This window comes from Lycorma delicatula, chromosome 3, assembly GCF_047948215.1.
Source record: "Lycorma delicatula isolate Av1 chromosome 3, ASM4794821v1, whole genome shotgun sequence".
Taxonomy (NCBI): Eukaryota; Metazoa; Arthropoda; class Insecta; order Hemiptera; family Fulgoridae; genus Lycorma; species Lycorma delicatula.
In genome coordinates this window covers 220,198,574-220,219,493 of record NC_134457.1, presented here as the reverse complement: position 1 = coordinate 220,219,493, position 20,920 = coordinate 220,198,574, and the positions used below count along the sequence as shown (strand labels likewise).

Sequence of the window (20,920 nt, the reverse complement as noted above, 5' to 3'; positions counted from 1 at the left end):
TTTAGTTGTATTTTACGCATTTCTTCTTTACATGTTTTTTTTATTTTATAAATTATTATTTTTAATTTTAGTTCTGCTTTTAATTTATCAAGTATACATAATGTCCCAAGAGGTGTTGGCCAAACGTAAGAGACTGATTCAGGACATCAAAATAATCAAGTTCATATGAAAAGATCTTTCTCCATTTTCCTTGTCTGCCATTTTGGTGTTTTTTTTGGTTTTTTTTAGTAAAAATTTACATCTTAAGAATAAATTGAGGTATTTTAATGAAATTTGTAGTGTGCCAATTTTGTGCACCGTTTCCACTTTCTTTATTAATTGAATTAAAAATAGTAAATTTTAATTTCTATTATTAATAATAATAATACTAATAGAACTAGCAAAAGATATTCAGACTGCGTAATTTTACGATCCACTTAAGTAATTTCAGCCACAGCTCAACCAGTTATCAATCAATTTAAACAAATTCTGTCTTTTATTCACAGTTAAATACTTAATATTTTATCTAATAAAATATAATTCAATAAAACTAATATTTATTAAGGTATTAATGATTGAAAGATTTTCTTGGACACCATGGAATTTTCAGTTAAAATTTTCAAACTTATTTATTTGTAGATGTTGAATACGTGCACTTCAAATTTCATTTAATATTTCAAACTGTTCTTAAGATACAGATTTTTGTTAAAAGAACACAAAATCGTGAACAGAGGGAGACAAAGCAAGGTAGAGTATTTTTTCGCATGAACCTTTTTGTTTTTTGATGTCCTGAATCAGTCGGTCAACACTTCTTGGCACATATAACTTGATTTAGAAAAAACTGTCAACTCGCTGCAATAAAATCCCTTATTCCTTACTCGATTACTTGATGTTCAGAAATAAAAAATTCAATAATTATTTTGTTTTATTAATAATAATTTATAAAAATTATCAATATTTTTCTTATGATTCATTTAATTTCATTATGTAGGATGTGGAACATAGAATGTCGTTGATGAAGAATTATGGTAATCAAGGGTGGGTTGGAAGCGGTGAAAATAAAAGTAAACATTTTAATGGTGGCGGGGGAAGCGGTAATAAAAAAGGTGCAGGGCCACATAGAAGCAGAACAAGGTGTAAGAAATGTGAAGCGTGCCAGCAAAAAGACTGTGGTGAATGTGCGTTCTGTCAAGATATGGTCAAGTTTGGTGGACCCGGTAGAGCTAAACAGACTATCATTATGCGGCAGCACTTGCAGGTTAGACAGCGTATAGTATGTTATAATCATCCAAGATTTTGTATCATCCAAGCGATACCTAATTCTTCATCAGTGTATTCTTTAATGTATTTTTTAAATTTAACATGTGTTTTTAGTTCTTAAAACTCCTGTAAATAAATATTAAAAATTTGCAGTTATTCTGACCTCCATCTCTATTAAAAAGAGAACTTCCTGATTCTGAGATTAGGCATAATCTTAATTCAAAATTGAGATCATATCTACATGTCCTTGACCTGCATGAGAAAGCAATAAAAAAAATGTTTTTAAATTTTTCATCGAGGGGTTGAGATAATGAGGCTTTCATAAAATACAATCTCTTTTATGCAAGTTTATTTATTTTTTTTGAAGGTTTTTTTTGAATGCTACTTCATCCTTTGGTGGTACCCCTTCCAATATATATTAATAATATGATTAATATATATTTTGAGAAAACCATTTATACACTACACTTGCTATCCATTAAATTTTGTGATTAGATTCTTTATGATCAGACATTCTGTTTTCATTCTTGGTTTTTCAACCAAGATGAAAACATTGTAACACCTTCAACTGTCTGATTTCACGGGGAAAAATAAAATATCGTAGCATTCAAGAAATTATTTTCAGAAAAAATCAAAAATCATAATAGGTTAATATATTTGTGGCCCCTTGCTCCTCCATTGGATTCTTGCAGGAGTCCCTAATCCTTTTAATTAAAACTCCCTAGTGCTCTTAAATAACAAGAATTAAAATATTTGATGTTTGAATCATTCTCTTTGAGAATAACTGTCTCAAAAAATATTTTAAAAAAGCCACGAAAAGTTCACATATCACAGATTAACACTTCACAGAATATTTAAATATTTACAGTACTACTGTGAAAAAGGTCAAAATGCTCATTAAAAAAAATTGATTTACTTGATCAACTGATGATTTTACCTTAAAAATTATGCAGTGTTAAATGTAAAAAAAAAATCAAAATTTTTTGTAAAAAATTTCCATCCCAGTAAAAAAATTATTTTTATTTTAGAGTATAATTGCCAAAAAACACTTGGGTCCATTTGAGCCCCCATCAGTCAACATCTACTTCATAAAATATTTTGAATAATAGCCTACAATTTGAAAAACAGATGTAGTATCAAAAATTTTAAAAAAATTAAAGAAATTTTTAAATTGTTAAGTTGGGGATCCAACTTGAGTTTTCTTTTAAATTTGCATATCGTCTACATTTAATACAAATATAGTTTGATTTTCAGTCATGAAAATTACAATTAAAAAAAGTTATATTTTATTTATGGGTCCCTGAATGGAATTATACTTTTTTGGGAGGGGTGCTTAAAAGTTTATTTTCTGGAGTAATATTCACTTAATAAGTTGGCCCAGTTCAGTGCAATGTTACTTAATAAAGGTAAAAAAAAATTACAGTTAACTAAAAGAAATTATAGGTACATAATGCCCTCTTGTCTAACGGGGTTGTAGATCAAGCTAGAAATGGGTTTATTAACAGCAAAATATTTGTGCCAAATTTCAACTTTTTGGGCAATAGGTTTTGAAGGTAGGAGCCAAAAGCTGTTTAGAAATAATATTGAGTAACTCACACCACTAAATTCGATTAACTTGAAACTTTGGAATTTTAAATAATTCTAGTATTTTTGAAGGAACCTTCAATGTACTAAAGATCAACTTTCCATGACCACCATACAAGAAGTCAAGAATTAAAAATGTGAAAGCTATCCCTGTCCATTTTTAATTTTGTTCAAAATTTAATTCCATTAATGTTCCATGTATAGAAATTGTTTGAACATTTTCACAATGTATATTAACCCAGATTGGAGATATCAAAATACAGACCAACTTTCCCTTCGTTATGTTTTTAAAACTGCAATAAATAGTGCTCTAGCTGAAAAAGTAAAAACATTAAGATGTTAAATACATTAGGTCATATTATTACTCTAGGAGCTCTAGCTCTTTGCCACATTCAACTCACAAAAGTTCAAATAATGCAGTTTATTTAAATGGATTTTGTTAAAAAGTATTGCCAATCAAAAAAATTTCAAATCCACAATGCCCCATGTTCAGTCAATCTTGTTCCCTGAAGCTACATACCCTAGCCGCTTAGGAAATACTGGTATTGACAGTATTCTTCAAATTCATTTTATTTGAAGAAAAGATTAAAAGAATAATTATGGCTGGGAAGATTAGATTACCTCAGCTCTCAAGGGTCTCTAGCCTCTGATTCCCCTAAAATAATAAAAATTAAAATATTACAATTTTTTAAGCATTCTTTTCCGGTGTTTCTACTAAAGAAAAAATTAAAATAATTACATCCAAGTTGGAAATATCCCTTTGCTCATAAAGAGTTCTAGTCCCTTATCTCCTTTCAAAAAAATTAAAATTATTTTGTATAGTTTTTTTGTCAAAATATGTTTAACCATATGAAAAAATTAACATTCATAATGATATTCATGAGGCTTCCCTTAATCCCAAAAGAACCCTTCCCTTCTAATTTACAAAGATTAAATTATTATAGTGCTCGAGCTCTTTTTCAATATGTGTTCTGTCTTCAGAAAAAGTAAAATAATATAGTATTGTTCAAAAGGTTCAGATCCCTTGCTTTCAAGAAATTCAATATTCCTATCGCACTAAATTAAAAAAAAAAAGTTGAAATATTGCTAGATCTGAACCCCTTTATTTCAAAACCGTTCTAAATATTTAAATTGAAAAACAGATGTACCAAAAGTGTCCTTCCCCCCCCTCCAAGTGGTCATAGCCCTTTAACCCCTCATAATTCACAAAGATAGGAATAATAGAATAAGTGAGCTTTTGACAAAGTGTGTTTAACCATCTGGAAAAATTGAAATAGACAATGTTATCCAGAAAGCGCATGCCTCCTTCCTAAAGCCTTTAGCCCCCTTTAAATAAAAGTAAATTTATAATATTGAGATGTTTAATTTTGCCTTTTAGAAATAGTCACAATTCTTTACGCCAGTAAAATTTGTAAGTATGTTGAACCCTATTGCCCATTTATGTTCTCTATATTGCTTAGTCCTCTTCAAAATATACTCGTAAATTAAATTATGTAATATTCAAAGTTTATTTTTCAGATCACACTATTTTTCAAGAATTTGAATAATTCTAAATGATGTCAAAGAAACTACGGATTGCTTCTGTCACTATCTTTTGATGAATTGAAAGTTAAATAAATTGTTTCTTTGCTTTTAAATTACTAATTGTGAGTTTTCTCATTATTTGCAATCTTTACATGTATATGTGTAAAAAATAAAAAACCAATGCAAACAAGCTCGCTGTGTATCAGTTAATATTTTACTCATTAATTACAACAGAATGCCACTATTATTACAGGATAATAATATTAAACAGTGCCTGATTGTAAAACTCAGTAAATGAGTACTTTAATAATAATAATGAATGTTGCTAGTTTTCACATCAGAAGCCAGCATTCCTCTTATTATTATTATTATTTAAATTATTTGAATTCTCTCTATTTTGATTCCCATTACAGCTAGTATATGTTATATTATGAATTTATTTATTGAATGCATATTGAATCAATAAACAAGATCAAGAGAAGAGAGGGTACTTAAAACATTGGTTTGAAATGAATTTTCTTTTGTTTACTGTTAAAATTTAACAGGGTTAATAATTTAAATTATTTCATCCATTCTTATTTTGAGGTTTGATTTTAGTTATATTCTGCTAGCTGAACATTTGGTTTCACACTTGGTCCCCTACAACTGTACAATTTACTCAGGAATGGCTACCCAATTTTAATAAAATGATTATCAAACAATCCATCTCAGTTATGTTTTTGACATTAGACTGTTATTATATTTTAACACGCATTTCATATATTTTTATTTACAAAGATATAAATCGCAATAATATTAGAAAGTAACATGGGATCAAAAAATAAATCGATCACTGGATGACTTTTATGAATTTAGGAGTATGATTAATGTGATAATATTGGGAGGTTGGAATTGAGAATTTGGACTTAGTCAGGGTAGTAGGATGGAGGCTTTCAGAAATCTGTACAAATTGAATTAATGATTATGAATGCCCATTTTTCTAAAAAATGATTCACTAGGATTTTTTTTTATTTACCGATTTATTATTTTTTTATAATTTTTTCATTGTAAGAGTATTTTGAATTTTAAAAAATTTTTATATCGAAAGAAAAATATGTGCAGTAACCTGGATCAACAAAAGTATTTTTGAGGTTTTATTGGAAGGTCTGTCGACCTTCACTTTCCAATAAAACCATTTCCAATAGAACTTTTTAGGAGTTTGATAAAAATTCAGTTAGAACAAGAGTTAGATGAAACACTGGAAGAAAATGAAATATTGTTCTTCTTTAAAATAGTCATTCGCTAGTATAGTGTGATGATAATGCATAAAACGTAACCATGTTTATTAATGTGTGAACATTTTTCTTTGAAAGAATCATACTCGCTATAGTTTTTTAAAACTTGAATATTTATTTATTTATCTAATGATCAGTGCAGAGCTGCCTAGAATGAAATTTATAAATCCTTAAGTTGAAAAAATATACAGAAAAAGAACAGCCGTGACTGAGATCATTCATATTATTTCACACATATACAAATGCACGCATGTACGCAAGCATGCGTGTTAAAAGCCCCTTTAAAGCTATTATGAAACCATTTTTAAGTGAGTGTTATTAACAATAGTGGCACTGGTAACAAATTAAGAAACAGCTGCATAATTAGTTCTTAAAGATGTTCTGGAAGCCAATTTTCTTTTAATTTTGAAAATTAGTAACAAATTTTTAACGTATTTTACAAGAGATATTACATTTGAATATATTAACAAATTTGTGAGGAGTGTTTTTCTTTCTGTCATATGAAAATTTAGTAATTATTTAGTTGATCAGATCCTCTGTAAAATAAATTGTTCTTCATTCTAATATTTATAACTGACCATCTACTTAGAAAAGTATGTTTCTTGTTGAGACGCATTTAGTTTGATGACAAAACTGGAAAGCTTCAAAGAGTAGAGAATGAAGGAAACATTCAAGTTCTGTAAAAATAAGCAGAACTTGAATGCCTCTTTGTAAATATTCATTAACAAAACAATTTTATATTTCTCTTGCTACCAAAATATGGATGGAATCAAGATATTACTTGCTTAAGTACAGTCGTTAAGTTTAAGTTAGTTAACAGCAAAATAGGTGCTACTATACATTGCTGTAAAATTAACATTTCTGATGTAAAATTATTTTAAGTGAAAGATAACAACTTGATAAATAACTGTTAGTACTGATATTATACAAACATTTTAAAATATTGCTTTTTTAATGAATAAATATTTTAATTGGTGTTTGAACTCTATACAACGCTTTGATTAAGTGGATCTAGAAGTTTAAAGCTTGAAGATTAATTTTAATATTAATTCAAGTCCTTTGTTTTATTTTATTTATTTTATTTTCTATTATTAAGTATTTCTATTTAAACATAAATGTTTTTCAGTTAGTGTGTTTTGTTTTAAGCGCTTTAATGTTTTATAGCTTCTTCATTTATAAAGGTTTAATTTTTTTTCTAGTTTTCATTTTTGTAGCTAATCATATAAATTAACCTTTAAGTTTTGTTATTTCTGAGTGCATTTTAAAATTGACTACTAGAATTTTGAAGGTTTTTGATCAGAAGGGGGATGTTCTGATTTCAATCTTCCAATTAAAGAGGAGGTTTTGGTCTAACTATTACAAGCTGCGGGAATTTTCTACTTATGGGATTGTACCCGTTGTGGGAAATTACATTGATTGTAAAATTGATGCGGGTTGGCTGTGACATCTCTCCATTCAAAAATGGGAGAGGAAACACTTGGTGTGATGGCTTCAGTGTCATCAAGTCAAGGAAACGAAAGGTAGCAAAGGATTACAAGCTAATACATGACTTGGTAAACTTTATGCAGAATTGTTTGGGTTTAAACTATCGCATGGGGGGATCCTCTGTGTTTTGTACTTCATGAGGTTGAGAATGTAGCTAAGGATTTATCTGAGGAGCACGTTGCCTGTATCTTTAACCCATTGTTGCAAAATGTCTACCTTCATTTCTTCAATGTTTTCAGTTTTTTCATCTTCTTTATCCTGGGAAATATTTCCACGATCTCAAAGTTTATTTACAGCACATGTCATGTTTTCTGCATTATTTACTCAAATACTTAGTACTTGCTGTTCATTGATTTCAAATTTGTTTAAAGTTTCTTTAATCTGATTTTTCACATATAATGAGTTATGTCTTCCTTCAGTATCAATAATATCCATTGTTTTTATTTCAGTTTCTTGCTTTTTTTATTCCAAAATTCTACATTGATGGAAAGAAAATTTTTATTTCCATGGGTTGTAGCATCTAGCTTTAAACAGCGTGATTGTCCTTTTAAAGTTTGTCTTAAATTGATGTGAGTAGACTCTGCTGTGCTTTTTACTAAGTTACGAACAGCGTCATGTCCTGTTGGTACACTAAGCTTCTGAGCCATTTCACCAGTAATTTTTTGGAATCCTTTGTTATTTAATGTGAACGTAGTGAGTGGTGTCATACTCATACAAACCATCTCAACAAGTCCCTTGCGGAAAGTATTACTATCCATAGCGATTGTAATCTTCAACAATGCTAAATACGTATCAGTTTTTGGTCGATCAGTTCTGCATTTCTTATGACATGAAAATGCAATGGTAAAATTTTTGTGATTACATTTTTTGTTGCAGTGGATCCTTCTTTTTAAGTAACCATTCCTAAATTTCAGGATGATTGCGCTTCATATGCTGCCAAAGATTGAACATTTTCAACACACTAGTTCCACTTGCCTTGAAGTTGCATTGTATAGATTTGCCATTTATAATGCGTTCCATCTTGTTTATAACTGACGTCTTCTTCCTGTTATCATATTCAAATACGAAAATCTCTTTAAGCTCTTTCGTAAATCGACTGTCTATCAGCAGTGATAGTTTTAAATTTTGGTTTGACACCATGTCTTAAATAATCAAACATTTAAGTGTTTTTATTTTAGAAATAATGCATATAAACAATTGTGCATACAAAATAACCAAATAATAATAATCTTACCTCGGCAAACAAATTAAAAATTACAATTACAACAAACTGATTGCTAACAGAAATGAACGATTCTCACACTCACGACCAGGCGCAAAAATAGTTAGGTTATGTATTGCTTGACAAGTTTGTCACATTTTTAATAATACCAGTGTTGTAAACTTAACAAAGAAAAATGAGTCGGTGAGAATGAAAGTGGCGTAAGTCACTTTTTGGCCAATTGAAGAAATTTAGTTTAACATTTAATGGTTTGTTAAAATTGTTATTGAAAAATCAAATGTAAGAAATGAATATTAGTGCTGTTCCTAGTGGTGAATTTCTGTACTAATGACTAAAGCCATTTTCATTCTAAATAAAACAGAACTATGTCAGAGGATTTCACACATCAACTTAACTCAATTTTTAAATTTTATGACTTATGTCACTTCCATTCTCACCAGCTCAAATATTACAAAAATATATACATCGGAGCAGCAAAATACTACAAATTTCCATGTTGTTGCTCCGAGTAAAGATTTGTTGCTCCACTTGCTCCATGCACCTGCTGCAAAGCCCTGTGTGTAAGGACTGTACTTACATTGTGTGATTTGACATTACTATGTAGGGGGGATAAAAAAATATGGTATTATAGTCAAATACCTTACCAACGTAAGGTAAAGATTACTGTACTGAAATCAACAATACTGATTGCAGTAATGCAAAATTTATTCCATTACTGCAATCAGTATTTATCTGAAATACTATCGCAAAACATTTTGACGAGTACATTTATGTCTTTCATTGTGCAATAAATGGGAGTTTTATTATAATTGAATATTTAATGTTAGGTCGTCTAAATACTGATTGCATTTACTTCAGTGGTATAAGATTAGAGATAAAAATCATGGGAATTAAAATATAGAAAACAGGGCTTGTTAGCAGTAAATATTAAATAATACATTAATCACCTTTTTGCTGACTAGAATTAAAACATTAAATAGTTCTGAAATACTGTAAGTATGTTTTCTTACATCAGAATTAGAAATAAACACTTTATCGATGAAGAAGGAAGCATTTGGAAAAATATAGTTAAAAGAAGAAACAGACTTATATGCCACATATTAAGCCAAACTGGAATAGTCGCTTTAATATTAGAGGGTCAGATAGAAGGAAAAAATTGTGCAGGCAGGCAACGTTTGGAATATGTAAAACAAACTGTTAGGGATGTAGGATGTAGGAGGTATACAGAAATGAAACAACTAGCACTAGATAGGGAATCTTGGAGAACTGCATCAAACCAGTCAAATGACTGAAGACAAAAAAAAAAAATTGTAATTTATAATAAATATAAAAATGAATTAGTGTTACATATAAAACAAACTGGTAATGTTTTCATCTACTGTAAATTTTTAATTTTACTTCATTGGCTTAAATAAAATATATATATAATAAAACAGAGAAAAAATACATAATATTCAAGATAAGAATATTCAAAATGTATACATTAATTTTAAAAGCATAAATAAATCATGTTATCTATTTATGAACTTAAATTTATTTTATGGATTGATCATTTTCCAAAAGAATTAGTTGTTAAATTATAATCATCTAATGCTTAAATTGATTTGGAGGTTTGATAACTGCCATTATGTACACAAATGTCATACTTTATGTACCACCTTTATATTGTATTTAAACTGTTTAACTATGTTACTATAATGATAAAATTGCATTTTTAACACATATTATACAAAGAGTGCACACGCATATATCACAAAAGAAAAATTCAGCTTCTTCAATAATTTTTGGTCTATCTATGAAAGCTGTAGTTACTGAATTAGTTAATGTTACTTTGAGATGTTGCAGAAGAAGATGTTGAAGAGATGTTGCATTTCTGAGCGGTGTAATGAAAGCATTACACTTGAAAACAATGAAATATTATACAATTACTTAAAAATGTAATATGACCTACAGGATTAATTTGTCCTGTTAGTTGTAATATTAATTTATCTGTTATACTACTCATGTTCTCAGAAATTATACTTTTGTTATAGATTTAAAAAATCCACAAACTTATTTAGTTTCAACGGCAGTTCTATATTAAACATTAAAAGTTCTATGACATAAGAAAAATTGGTTGTCCAGAGGTAACGTATTCAGTAATCTATATGTAGTCTTGTGAGAGTGAGGAATTAATTATGTTTTCAGTTGGCCATGGGTCGTAATCTCCATGTGCTAGTAAGAGAGAATTTGGGTTTAAATCTGAACTTATTGGGATTTGAATTGTCAGCTGTCTATCCTAGAGCGCTCTAGGTTCTTGCATTTCATTTAATGCAATACATTACAAGCTCATTAATGATACCTGAAATGAAAACTGTACAGTGCTGATTGATGGCATTACTGATTTTATGGGGAATCAAACAATTATGGTCATAGATATCTTGTAAATGTGATGCATTTCACTACCTCAGAAAAAGAAAGGTAACTTTGATTTATGTTATACATTGGTATAACTTATGAGGTTTCATCTGTTAATCTGGTTATAAAAGTTAAAAAAAAGAAAGATAATGCAAGTAGTAGATGAATGTAAAAATATAAATTTCCTTTTATGCGGCTGTATTACTTTTTCTACACTCACCATGGGATCTACATGAATTAGAGGGGAATGTAAATATTATCTAAACAAATAACATTCTTGTTATAAAATTGGACTCCACAAATAGTTACAGTTATGAATAGTTCAAAAACAAAAACAGCCAGTGCACTGAAACTTTACTAATTCAGGACTAATGGAGATATTGAGTATGAATTACTGTGAGTTCGAATCAAAATGTTTTAAAAAGTAGTTTATGAAAACATAGAATTTACACATAATAACAGAATTATAACATAAAACATACTATTTATATATAAAACATAGTATTTATATAAACACAAACTGCTTTAAAAAGTATATTCTTCAAAGAATTAGGACCAGTAGTTTAATTATTGTATTTGTACAGACCAACATTTTAAGATTAAAATTTTATATATATATATATATACATTGTATTTGATGATATTGATTTGAAATTATTTATCTACATTCTGATCATATCTATTTTTATTTAAAAACGTGCTGCCATCTGTTGCCACTTTTATAAGAGTGTCATCTTCATAATTCTGTCTGAAAGTTCATCAAGTTGGAAATTTTTTTGTATTTATATATTTATAAAAGCCAAGTCCAAAATGTCCAAATTTTTGCTATTATTATTAAATTCAATTTTTTGATTTCCACCTATTTCCAAATTTGTTTGACGATCAGATACAGAATGTTTGTTATTAATAAGGTAGTCAGTAACATTAGATAAAACCAATTTGCCATTTTTTAATTTCTAATCTGTTCTAAAAATCTATTAGTTTTACCCACACACACACACATATATATATATATTTATATATATACAGAGTGTGACCACTCTGTACAAGTTTTTTGTCAAACATAACACCAAAGATCTTGGGATTTAGATTCTTCCAGGGGTTTCTTCCTCTCCTACCTGATTTAGGAAAAGAATTCTTCAGCGGTCTATCTTGAAAAGAAATTTTAGAGAAATTAAAGGGATAGATTTGATTTCACTTTTTTTGTGGAATGCCCAAGTGAATTTTAAAATAACTTGTGGGGCCTTTTTCCAAATTTGACATCATCAGTGAAATTTATGTTCCTAATGTTAAACAAGCTAACTCAAGTGCAAAGATATTAAAGAGTAGGATTTGAGTGAAAGAGTAGTATCATTTAAAATACCACTTAGCATTCCTTGAATGTTGAGCATTGTAATATTAATTTTTACCTTTATTTTATGGACTTGCAAAAAATTATGACAATGGTTCTTTCATTGATGAAGACACTTTTGTCATCATTTAGTGGTGCAATATTTTACTGTTTTTCCAATCGATTGCTTGGATTCATTCAAAATCATCTTGTTCAAAAATAGTTCTGATAACAGGAATTATCTACACGCTGAAGTGAGGATTCTAACATAGATTGGTTCATACTCAGTTATCACATGGTATTGTTGGAATCCCTTTTTCAATAATATGTCTGTAATGCTCTCCAAATGTTTACATTTTTCAATTTGTAATTTATATAATTTTCATTTCTTTCTTAAAAACTTCCAAGTTTACTTTCATTTTAAAATGACAGAAGTGTTCCCTTGTTTCATGTGTAGAAGGAAACTTAAATGTACTAGAAAATGGTTTCTTGAGAGCTCTTTACCTACAGTCAATATGCGGTAGGTGAGACAATGATTAAATTTAGTGAACTAAGGGAGCCAAAAGATGTACTTTATTAAGTTGGTGTTTTATCCTTGTTATGTGTACTAAGTATGCCTTCTAAAAGCTCTTTGAAAGTGTCTGGTATTAAAGTTTTCTCCAGCAGTTATAAAATATCTAAAATCAGAAACAACTGTGGCAAGTTCTCAGCCTGTAATGCCCTGGGACTGGACAGAAATATTTTAAATCTTTTCAAATGAAAAAGACATATGAGTAGCTTATAAGTTTTATTTTATATTTGAGTAGATTTAAATTGTGTGTTGTGAATGAATGTGGAAACACCTGCACCCTCTTCCATCATTTTGTGTTGAGTTGGACACAGAATGTAATTAAAATTTTAATTATTTACTGAGAGCTTTTGGTAAGACGTTTTCTTGCTTGTCTACAATCTCAATTTTGTTCTTTTCATCTGAAATGAACAAAACTTTGAAATTTTCTTGTTAAAAGACTTTAACTTCGTCCATTACTAAAAGATTTTCTTTTTACAGGTTATTTTATTCTTAGCTAAGCCACTGACCTTTGTTTTCTTTCCTCCTTGTCTGCAAGTTTTGTTTTTGCTGAAAGAAGCATGTAATTTCTATTACTTATTTATAAATAATTTTTAGTCGGTTTTAATAAATTATAATAATTCAAATTAAATTATAACAGTATTTATGCCCTTTATCTACAGTAAGTTGTTTCAGTTTTTCATTAATATAATTAATTAGTGAAATTTTAGTTATAACTGGCATTCTTTAATTTTTTTTCTTTCTATGAGTAAAGAAAATCTTTATATAATAAAAAAAAAAAAAAAAAAAACTTTTTGTGGATTTATGAAATTTTATTCAATGTAAAATTAAATTACATAATTTTTCTGATTTACTATTTAGTAATAAAATCGTGCAATATTTTGATTAATTAATTTGTTTTTTTATCATGATACAAAAGAAATTATGAAATTTATCATTTTTTTACTTTAGTTTCTAGATCAATAATTGTTTTGTTGAATATCTAATTTTTTCCCTTAATGTGCATATTGCAATCTGTTCAACTAGTGATGAACATCAATAAGCAACCCTCTTAACGGCCCAATGAGATGAGATGAGGATGATATGTATGACATGTAAATTAGGTGCAGTCTTGTTACAGACTCAGGCTGACAATTCCTGAGACATGTGGTTAATTGAACCCTAACCACTAAAGTGCACCAGTATCTGCTGTCTAATATTCAACTTCACATAAAATCAACTATCTTTTACCAGAATTTGAACCTCAGAACCATCAACTTTAAAAAGTCAGCTGTTAAATAACTGATTTGCGACAAGCTAACCGCTAGACTAGCCCGAAGGGTTAAATATTTAATGTGTATATAACTCAATATAAATTAATATGAATTATATAACACTTTATGATGCTATGTGATGTATCAATATTTCATTAACAGTAACTCAGATTAGAGAGCTATTTTCTTTGAAAAAAAAAAAAAAAACAATCATTAATATTGCTAAACATTTTTTTATTTTATTTCCTTAAATTTATTGAGGTTGTTGCTGACATTGTTGTTGCATGTTCTTGTGCATTTACAGCCTGTTCTTTTTAAAAATAATCTGTGCAAGAGCAAAGAATTCTTGTACCCGATCAGACTTGGCAATATAGAATCACCTTGATCTTCTTTTGTAGAAACTAAAAAAGAACTAATTTGTAAAACATAGCACTAGTTATATAATTGGCAATATGGTTCAAGCTTTGTTCAATATAGCAATAAAAAATAAGAGTTATTTCGCAGTACGTCTAATACATTACCTAATATTTTAGGTCAGTTCATCCATTCCTTAACCCACCGGGTTGGTTTAGTGGTTAACGCGTCTTCCCAAATCAGCTGATTTGGAAGTCGAGAGTTACGGCGTTCAGTCCTAGTAAAGCCAGTTATTTTTACATGGATTTGAATACTAGATCGTGGATACCGGTGTTCTTTGGTGGTTGGGTTTCAATTAACCACACATCTCAGGAACGGTCGAACTGAGAATGTACACGACTACACTTCATTTACACTCATACATATCATCCTTTGAAGAATTATCTAAGCGGTAGTTACCGGAGGCTAAACAGGGAAAAGAAAAAAAGTTCATCCATTCCTTTAGTTTCTGATTCATAAAAATTAAAATTAGTACATTATGATAACTAAACAGTAAGAGCAATGCGATTATTTGGAAAACAGGAAATATATATCTCTTTATATTTCATTATTGATGATGTAAAATACTTGGCATTGGCAAGGCAATTGGTTGATATAGCAGATTGAAAATACAAGGAGATTGTAAAATATACTCCGTAAAATATCGATTGAGACTATGTTATTCTTTTAATATAATTGATATTATAGTAATTAATTATTTCAAAAAGTTAATATTAAAATATAGTGTCATGGTCGTTATTTGCGACGACTTTGTGTTAAAGAGGTTTTTTTCACCTTTACATTTATATATTAATTTATATTTATTTATCGATATTTCAACGAGGTTTAGTTTAAGCTATTTCGATATATCGTTTTCATTAGAAAAATACTACCTCATAGACAGAAGCTTCGGATGTTTGATTTGTTTCAAGTTTGTTGACAGTAAATGGATTATAAAAAAATAAATCCTAAAAAGTTGCAGAAAAAATATAATTTAACTGCTTTAGGACTGTTTTTCCAGCTGGAAACAGCGTAAAATCATCTGTTGTAGTTTATGTTATAGTTACCGAAGGTAAGCGATCTTTCTCTAAATAATCTAGCCTATAAGGAATTAGAATTCTCTGAAATTGAAATGCCTGATTTGTTTGTTGTATGTTTTTGAAGTAATTCTATTGTGTGTTATTAAAATAACTCGTGTTTCCCTAAGGAGAGGATGTTAATAGCGATAGTTCTGAATACTTTTATTTCGTTAAATTACTTGTTAGTCATCAGGCTTATGATTTTTTGTAGATTTTCAATCATTTGATTGGTCGATACACTTAATTACTTTCTACTATCTGTGACTCTCTTAGCCAAAGCATTCCTATCGTGTGGTATATTCTCAATTTTCTGTTTAATATATTTCAATCTCTATCTCTGTGCTGTCTGTACCTTCTGAACTTCCTTTGTGAATTAAATTCAATGACTGGGTGCTTTAAATATATGGCCTACCACCCTTGCCTTTCTTTTTACAGGATTCTGCCCCAAATTTGCCGTAAACCCATCATCTTGTATTTTACTAGTCCATCTTATTTTTAACATTTATGAAATTTGGTACTTACGTATTAACGCCACCACAGCTACAGCTTTAAACAAACTAGTCAATCGGATTTCGGTGGAAAATGGGCCGATATAGAGTTTAACATAGATTCAAAACAGTCTCTTTATTAATTTTAATAAATGGTTATTTATATAATTTAACCAAACTTAACCTACGCTCGCTTCGCTTGCTAACCTTGACTAATTAACTGGAGTGTTTTGATTATTTAAATAATAAATAATTGCAATAATTACTGAATTTATTAAATAAATACTCAAAAAATTACGGTGTTAATTATTCAAGGTTAGCGAGCGAAGGTTAAGTTTGGTTAAATTATATTTATAAAATTAGTAAAGAGACTGTTCATTTTCCACCGAAATCCGATTGACTACTTTGCTTTTAAATAAAGCTGTATCTGCGGTGGCGTTAATACGTAAGTACCTGAAATTTTCATTTTGGAAATTAAATTAAAACTTACTGATTAAATTCAGTGGTTTTTACATATATATATATATATGTATTGCTCATTGTTGTTTATCCCAGTATTTTATTTATTGGAGAAATAACTTATTCTAATAGATTAGATTTCTTAGCACCATCTAAAAAACAGTTGTATGTTAACACATTCTCTAAAATTGAAGTAGTTCATTTGGACATTATTCATAATTCCTCTTTGTCTGCAAGTTTTGTTTTTGCTGAAAGAAGCATGTAATTTCTATTACTTATTTATAAATAATTTTTAGTCGGTTTTAATAAATTATAATAATTCAAATTAAATTAATAACAGTATTTATGCCCTTTATCTACAGTAAGTTGTTTCAGTTTTTCATTAATATAATTAATTAGTGAAATTTTAGTTATAACTGGCATTCTTTAATTTTTTTTCTTTCTATGAGTAAAGAAAATCTTTATATAATAAAAAAAAACAAAAAAAAAACGTTTTAATGGATTTATGAAATTTTATTCAATGTAAAATTAAATTACATAATTTTTCTGATTTACTATTTAGTAATAAAATCGTGCAATATTTTGATTACTTAATTTGTTTTTTTATCATGATACAAAAGAAATTATAAAATTTATCATTTTTTACTTTAGTTTCTAGATCAATAATTGTTTTGTTGAATATCTAATTTTTTCCCTTAATGTGAATGTTGCAATCTGTTCAACTAGTGATCAATAAGCAACCGCCTTAATGGCCCAATGAGATGAGATGAGGATGATATGTATGACATGTAAATTAGGTGCAGTCTTGTTACAGACTCAGGCTGACAATTCCTGATACATGTGGTTAATTCAACCCTAACCACTAAAGTGCACCAGTATCCGCTGTCTAATATTCCACTTCACATAAAATCAACTATCGTTAACCAGAATTTGAACCTCAGAACCATCAACTTTAAAAAGTCAGCTGTTAAATAACTGATTTGCGACAAGCAAACCGCTAGACTAGCCCGAAGGGTTAAATATTTAATGTGTATATAACTCAAAATAAATTAATTTGAATTATATAACACTTTATGATGCTATGTGATGTATCAATATTTCATTAACAGTAACTCAGATTAGAGAGCTATTTTCTTTAAAAAAAAAAAAAAAAAAAAAAAACTAATATTGCTAAAAAATTTTTTATTTTATTTACTTAAATTTATTGAGGTTGTTGCTGACATTGTTGTTGCATGTTCTTGTGCATTTACAGCCTGTTCTTTTTAAAAACAATCTGTGCAAGAACAAAGAATTCTTGTACCCGATCAAGCTTGGCAATATAGAATCACCTTGATCTTCTTTTGTAGAAACTAAAAAAGAAATAATTTGTAAAACATAGCACTAGTTATATAATTGGCAATATGGTTCAAGCTTTGTTCAATATAGCAATAAAAAATAGAGTTGTTTATTTCGCAGTACGTCTAATACATTACCTGATATTTTAGGTCAGTTCATCCATTCCTTAACCCACCGGGTTGGTCTAGTCGTTAACGCGTCTTCCCAAATCAGCTAATTTGGAAGTCGAGAGTTACAGCGTTCAAGTCCTAGTAAAGCCAGTTATTTTTACATTGATTTGAATACTAGATCGTGGATACCGGTGTTCTTTGGTGGTTGGGTTTCAATTAACCACACATCTCAGGAACGGTCGAACTGAGAATGTACACGACTACACTTCATTTACACTCATACATATCATCCTCTGAAGAATTATCTAAGCGGTAGTTACCGGAGGCTAAACAGGGAAAACAAAAAAAAGTTCATCCATTCTTTAGTTTCTGATTAATAAAAATTAAAATTAGTACATTATGATAACTAAACAGTAAGAGCAATGCGATTATTTGGAAAACAGGAAATATATATCTCTTTATATTTCATTATTGATAGATGTAAAATACTTGGCATTGGTAAGGCAATTGGTTGATATAGCAGATTGAAAATACAAGGAGATTGTAAAATATACTCCGTAAAATATCGATTGAGACTATGTTATTCTTTTAATATAATTGATATTATAGTAATTAATTATTTCAAAAAGTTAATATAAAAATATAGTGTCATGGTCGTTATTTGCGACGATTAAGTGTTAATATATAAATGTAAAGGTGAAAAAAACCTCTTATCGATATTTCAACGAGGTTTAGTTTAAGCTATTTCGATATATCGTTTTCATTAGAAAAATACTACCTCGTAGACAGAAGCTTCGGATGTTTGATTTGTTTCAAGTTTGTTGACAGTAAATGGATTATAAAAAAATAAATCCTAAAAAGTTGCAGAAAAAATATAATTTAACTGCTTTAGGACTGTTTTTCCAGCTGGAAACAGCGTAAAATCATCTGTTGTAGTTTATGTTATAGTTACCGAAGGTAAGCGATCTTTCTCTAAATAATCAAGCCTATAAGGAATTAGAATTCTCTGAAATTGAAATGCCTGATTTGTTTGTTGTATGTTTTTGAAGTAATTCTATTGTGTGTTATTAAAATAACTAGTGTTACCAGAATTTGAACCTCAGAACCATCAACTTTAAAAAGTCAGCTGTTAAATAACTGATTTGCGACAAGCTAACCGCTAGACTAGCCCGAAGGGTTAAATATTTAATGTGTATATAACTCAAAATAAATTAATATGAATTATATAACACTTTATGATGCTATGTGATGTATCAATATTTCATTAACAGTAACTCAGATTAGAGAGCTATTTTCTTTAAAAAAAAAAAAAAAAAAAAAAAAAAAAAAAAAAAAAAAAAACATTAATATTGCTAAAAAATTTTTTATTTTATTTCCTTAAATTTATTGAGGTTGTTGCTGATATTGTTGTTGCATGTTCTTGTGCATTTACAGCCTGTTCTTTTTAAAAACAATCTGTGCAAGAGCAAAGAATTCTTGTACCCGATCAAGCTTGGCAATATAGAATCACCTTGATCTTCTTTTGTAGAAACTAAAAAAGAAATAATTTGTAAAACATAGCACTAGTTATATAATTGGCAATATGGTTCAAGCTTTGTTCAATATAGTAAAAAAAAATAGAGTTGTTGTAGATATTTTATTTCTTAATCGCTTTTTCTTTTTTTAAAACTCACAAAACTACAGTTGTTACTGAGATTAGTCTTCAAAAACTGGAAAACTAAAATAAAGGTATCCTTCTTGACTACTTTTTAACGTTACTGATTTTAGCTCTGTGTAAAACACACAAAAGATTGGAAAAGACGCCCTCTCAATTGTCTTTTCCTACATTCCTTACCAGTTTTGAGTATTACCATCAGTGTTTTTAAATTGCAACATATTGGTTTTGTAATTTATAACCATAAAATGACATTTTCATCAATAAACTGATCATATAAAAATATGGAACATTTTCCTCTTTACCTTTCATCATTAGTGTTCTACTACCTTACATAAATTAGTAGTAGTAATACCTTGTTATTTTCATTTAAAGAATCATCTGCTGTAGCGTAGTTTCATCGGATAGGGATTTAATTGCAATAAATAGTACTTGTTCCAAGTTAAAATATTTCCTTCATCATTTAAGTTGAGATCTCTGGTAACATTAAACAGTGAAAATATATTTTTTATTTGAAGACTAGTAAAAGGTTTTGAGAGTATAACGTTTACACGTGCCTGCTTCTTAAGTTCTTTTATTCTAATAATATGTATTGTAGTATTACTAAAAGTGATTTGTAATTTTTAAAAATAGAAAAGTTAAGACAAAAGATTACATGATCGTTCATAGAAAGTGTTATTTTAAAGGAATGTTGAAGTGGACTGCCATTTTGTGTAGCAGATTTATATTATAATAATATTACTATTACAATTAAATATAGAAAAAGTATGTATGTTCACATATGTTTGAACGATAAGAAGTTTAACTAATTGCTAAGTAAACTTAATAATTAAATTCTTTATTTACTTATGTAGTTAAAGTTCTGAATGACTTCTGACATGAAATGTTTATAATGATTAATTAGCAGCGATTCTAACAACTTGTCTATTTCATGGATTAAGTTATAACTAATTAGTGATGTAGCAGGACACATCCAAATTCAGTTTGTATCCAGTTTGTATCCAGTTTATTGTATCATTACTTTTCTATATTCATGTTACCAGTGTTCTTGAACTGGTCACGATTTAATTAATTGATTTACATAACAAATGTCAACCTGAAAATTGGTGGCTACCAAGGTGATCACTGTTTTATTGTAACTAAAAAATACGTTGCTGAATAATCTTAAATTTAAAAAAATATAATTGTAGTTACATGAGCTAAGTAATTTATATTTCTTTAATATTAATATAGTATAAGGATTCATTTATTTAGCTCATATTATGTGAAATAATTACTATTGATTATAGTCATATAGCATATAGTTAGAGTAGATCTATCTATTGCACAGATACTGGAAATGATTCACACCATCGCTTTTGGTGATGGAAATAATATATTGCTTTCAATCTTAATGTAAATTAGTAATAAATTAAAGATTTGCAGGCTGGAAATGGTTTTATTTGTAAAGCAATGTTAAAAAAAGGGTTAAATGTTTATTATTGTAATATTCTAGAATTAAATTTATCATATAGTAGTAAGTAATG

At 28.6% G+C, this 20,920-nt stretch overlaps 1 protein-coding gene and 1 long non-coding RNA gene across 10 annotated transcripts in view; one reads left to right on the top strand and one right to left on the bottom strand.

The window, feature by feature from the left end:
• LOC142322438 (uncharacterized) overlaps positions 1-20,920 on the top strand; it is a 92,529-nt gene that overhangs the window by 42,431 nt on the left and 29,178 nt on the right. For all 8 annotated transcript variants that reach the window (XM_075361526.1, XM_075361531.1, XM_075361528.1 and 5 more), the window contains one exon: positions 971-1,237. In XM_075361526.1, coding sequence (XP_075217641.1) covers positions 971-1,237 — 267 coding nt within the window. The remainder of the gene's footprint in view (positions 1-970; positions 1,238-20,920) is intronic.
• LOC142322440 (uncharacterized) lies at positions 13,090-18,233 on the bottom strand. Of its 2 annotated transcripts, none has more exons than XR_012755849.1 (2): positions 17,768-18,233; positions 13,090-13,172 (listed from the first exon to the last, which is right to left on the bottom strand). It is a non-coding gene; the product is annotated as an uncharacterized LOC142322440 (long non-coding RNA). The 2 variants fall into 2 exon arrangements; XR_012755850.1 differs by lacking the exon at positions 17,768-18,233 and adding an exon at positions 14,398-14,710.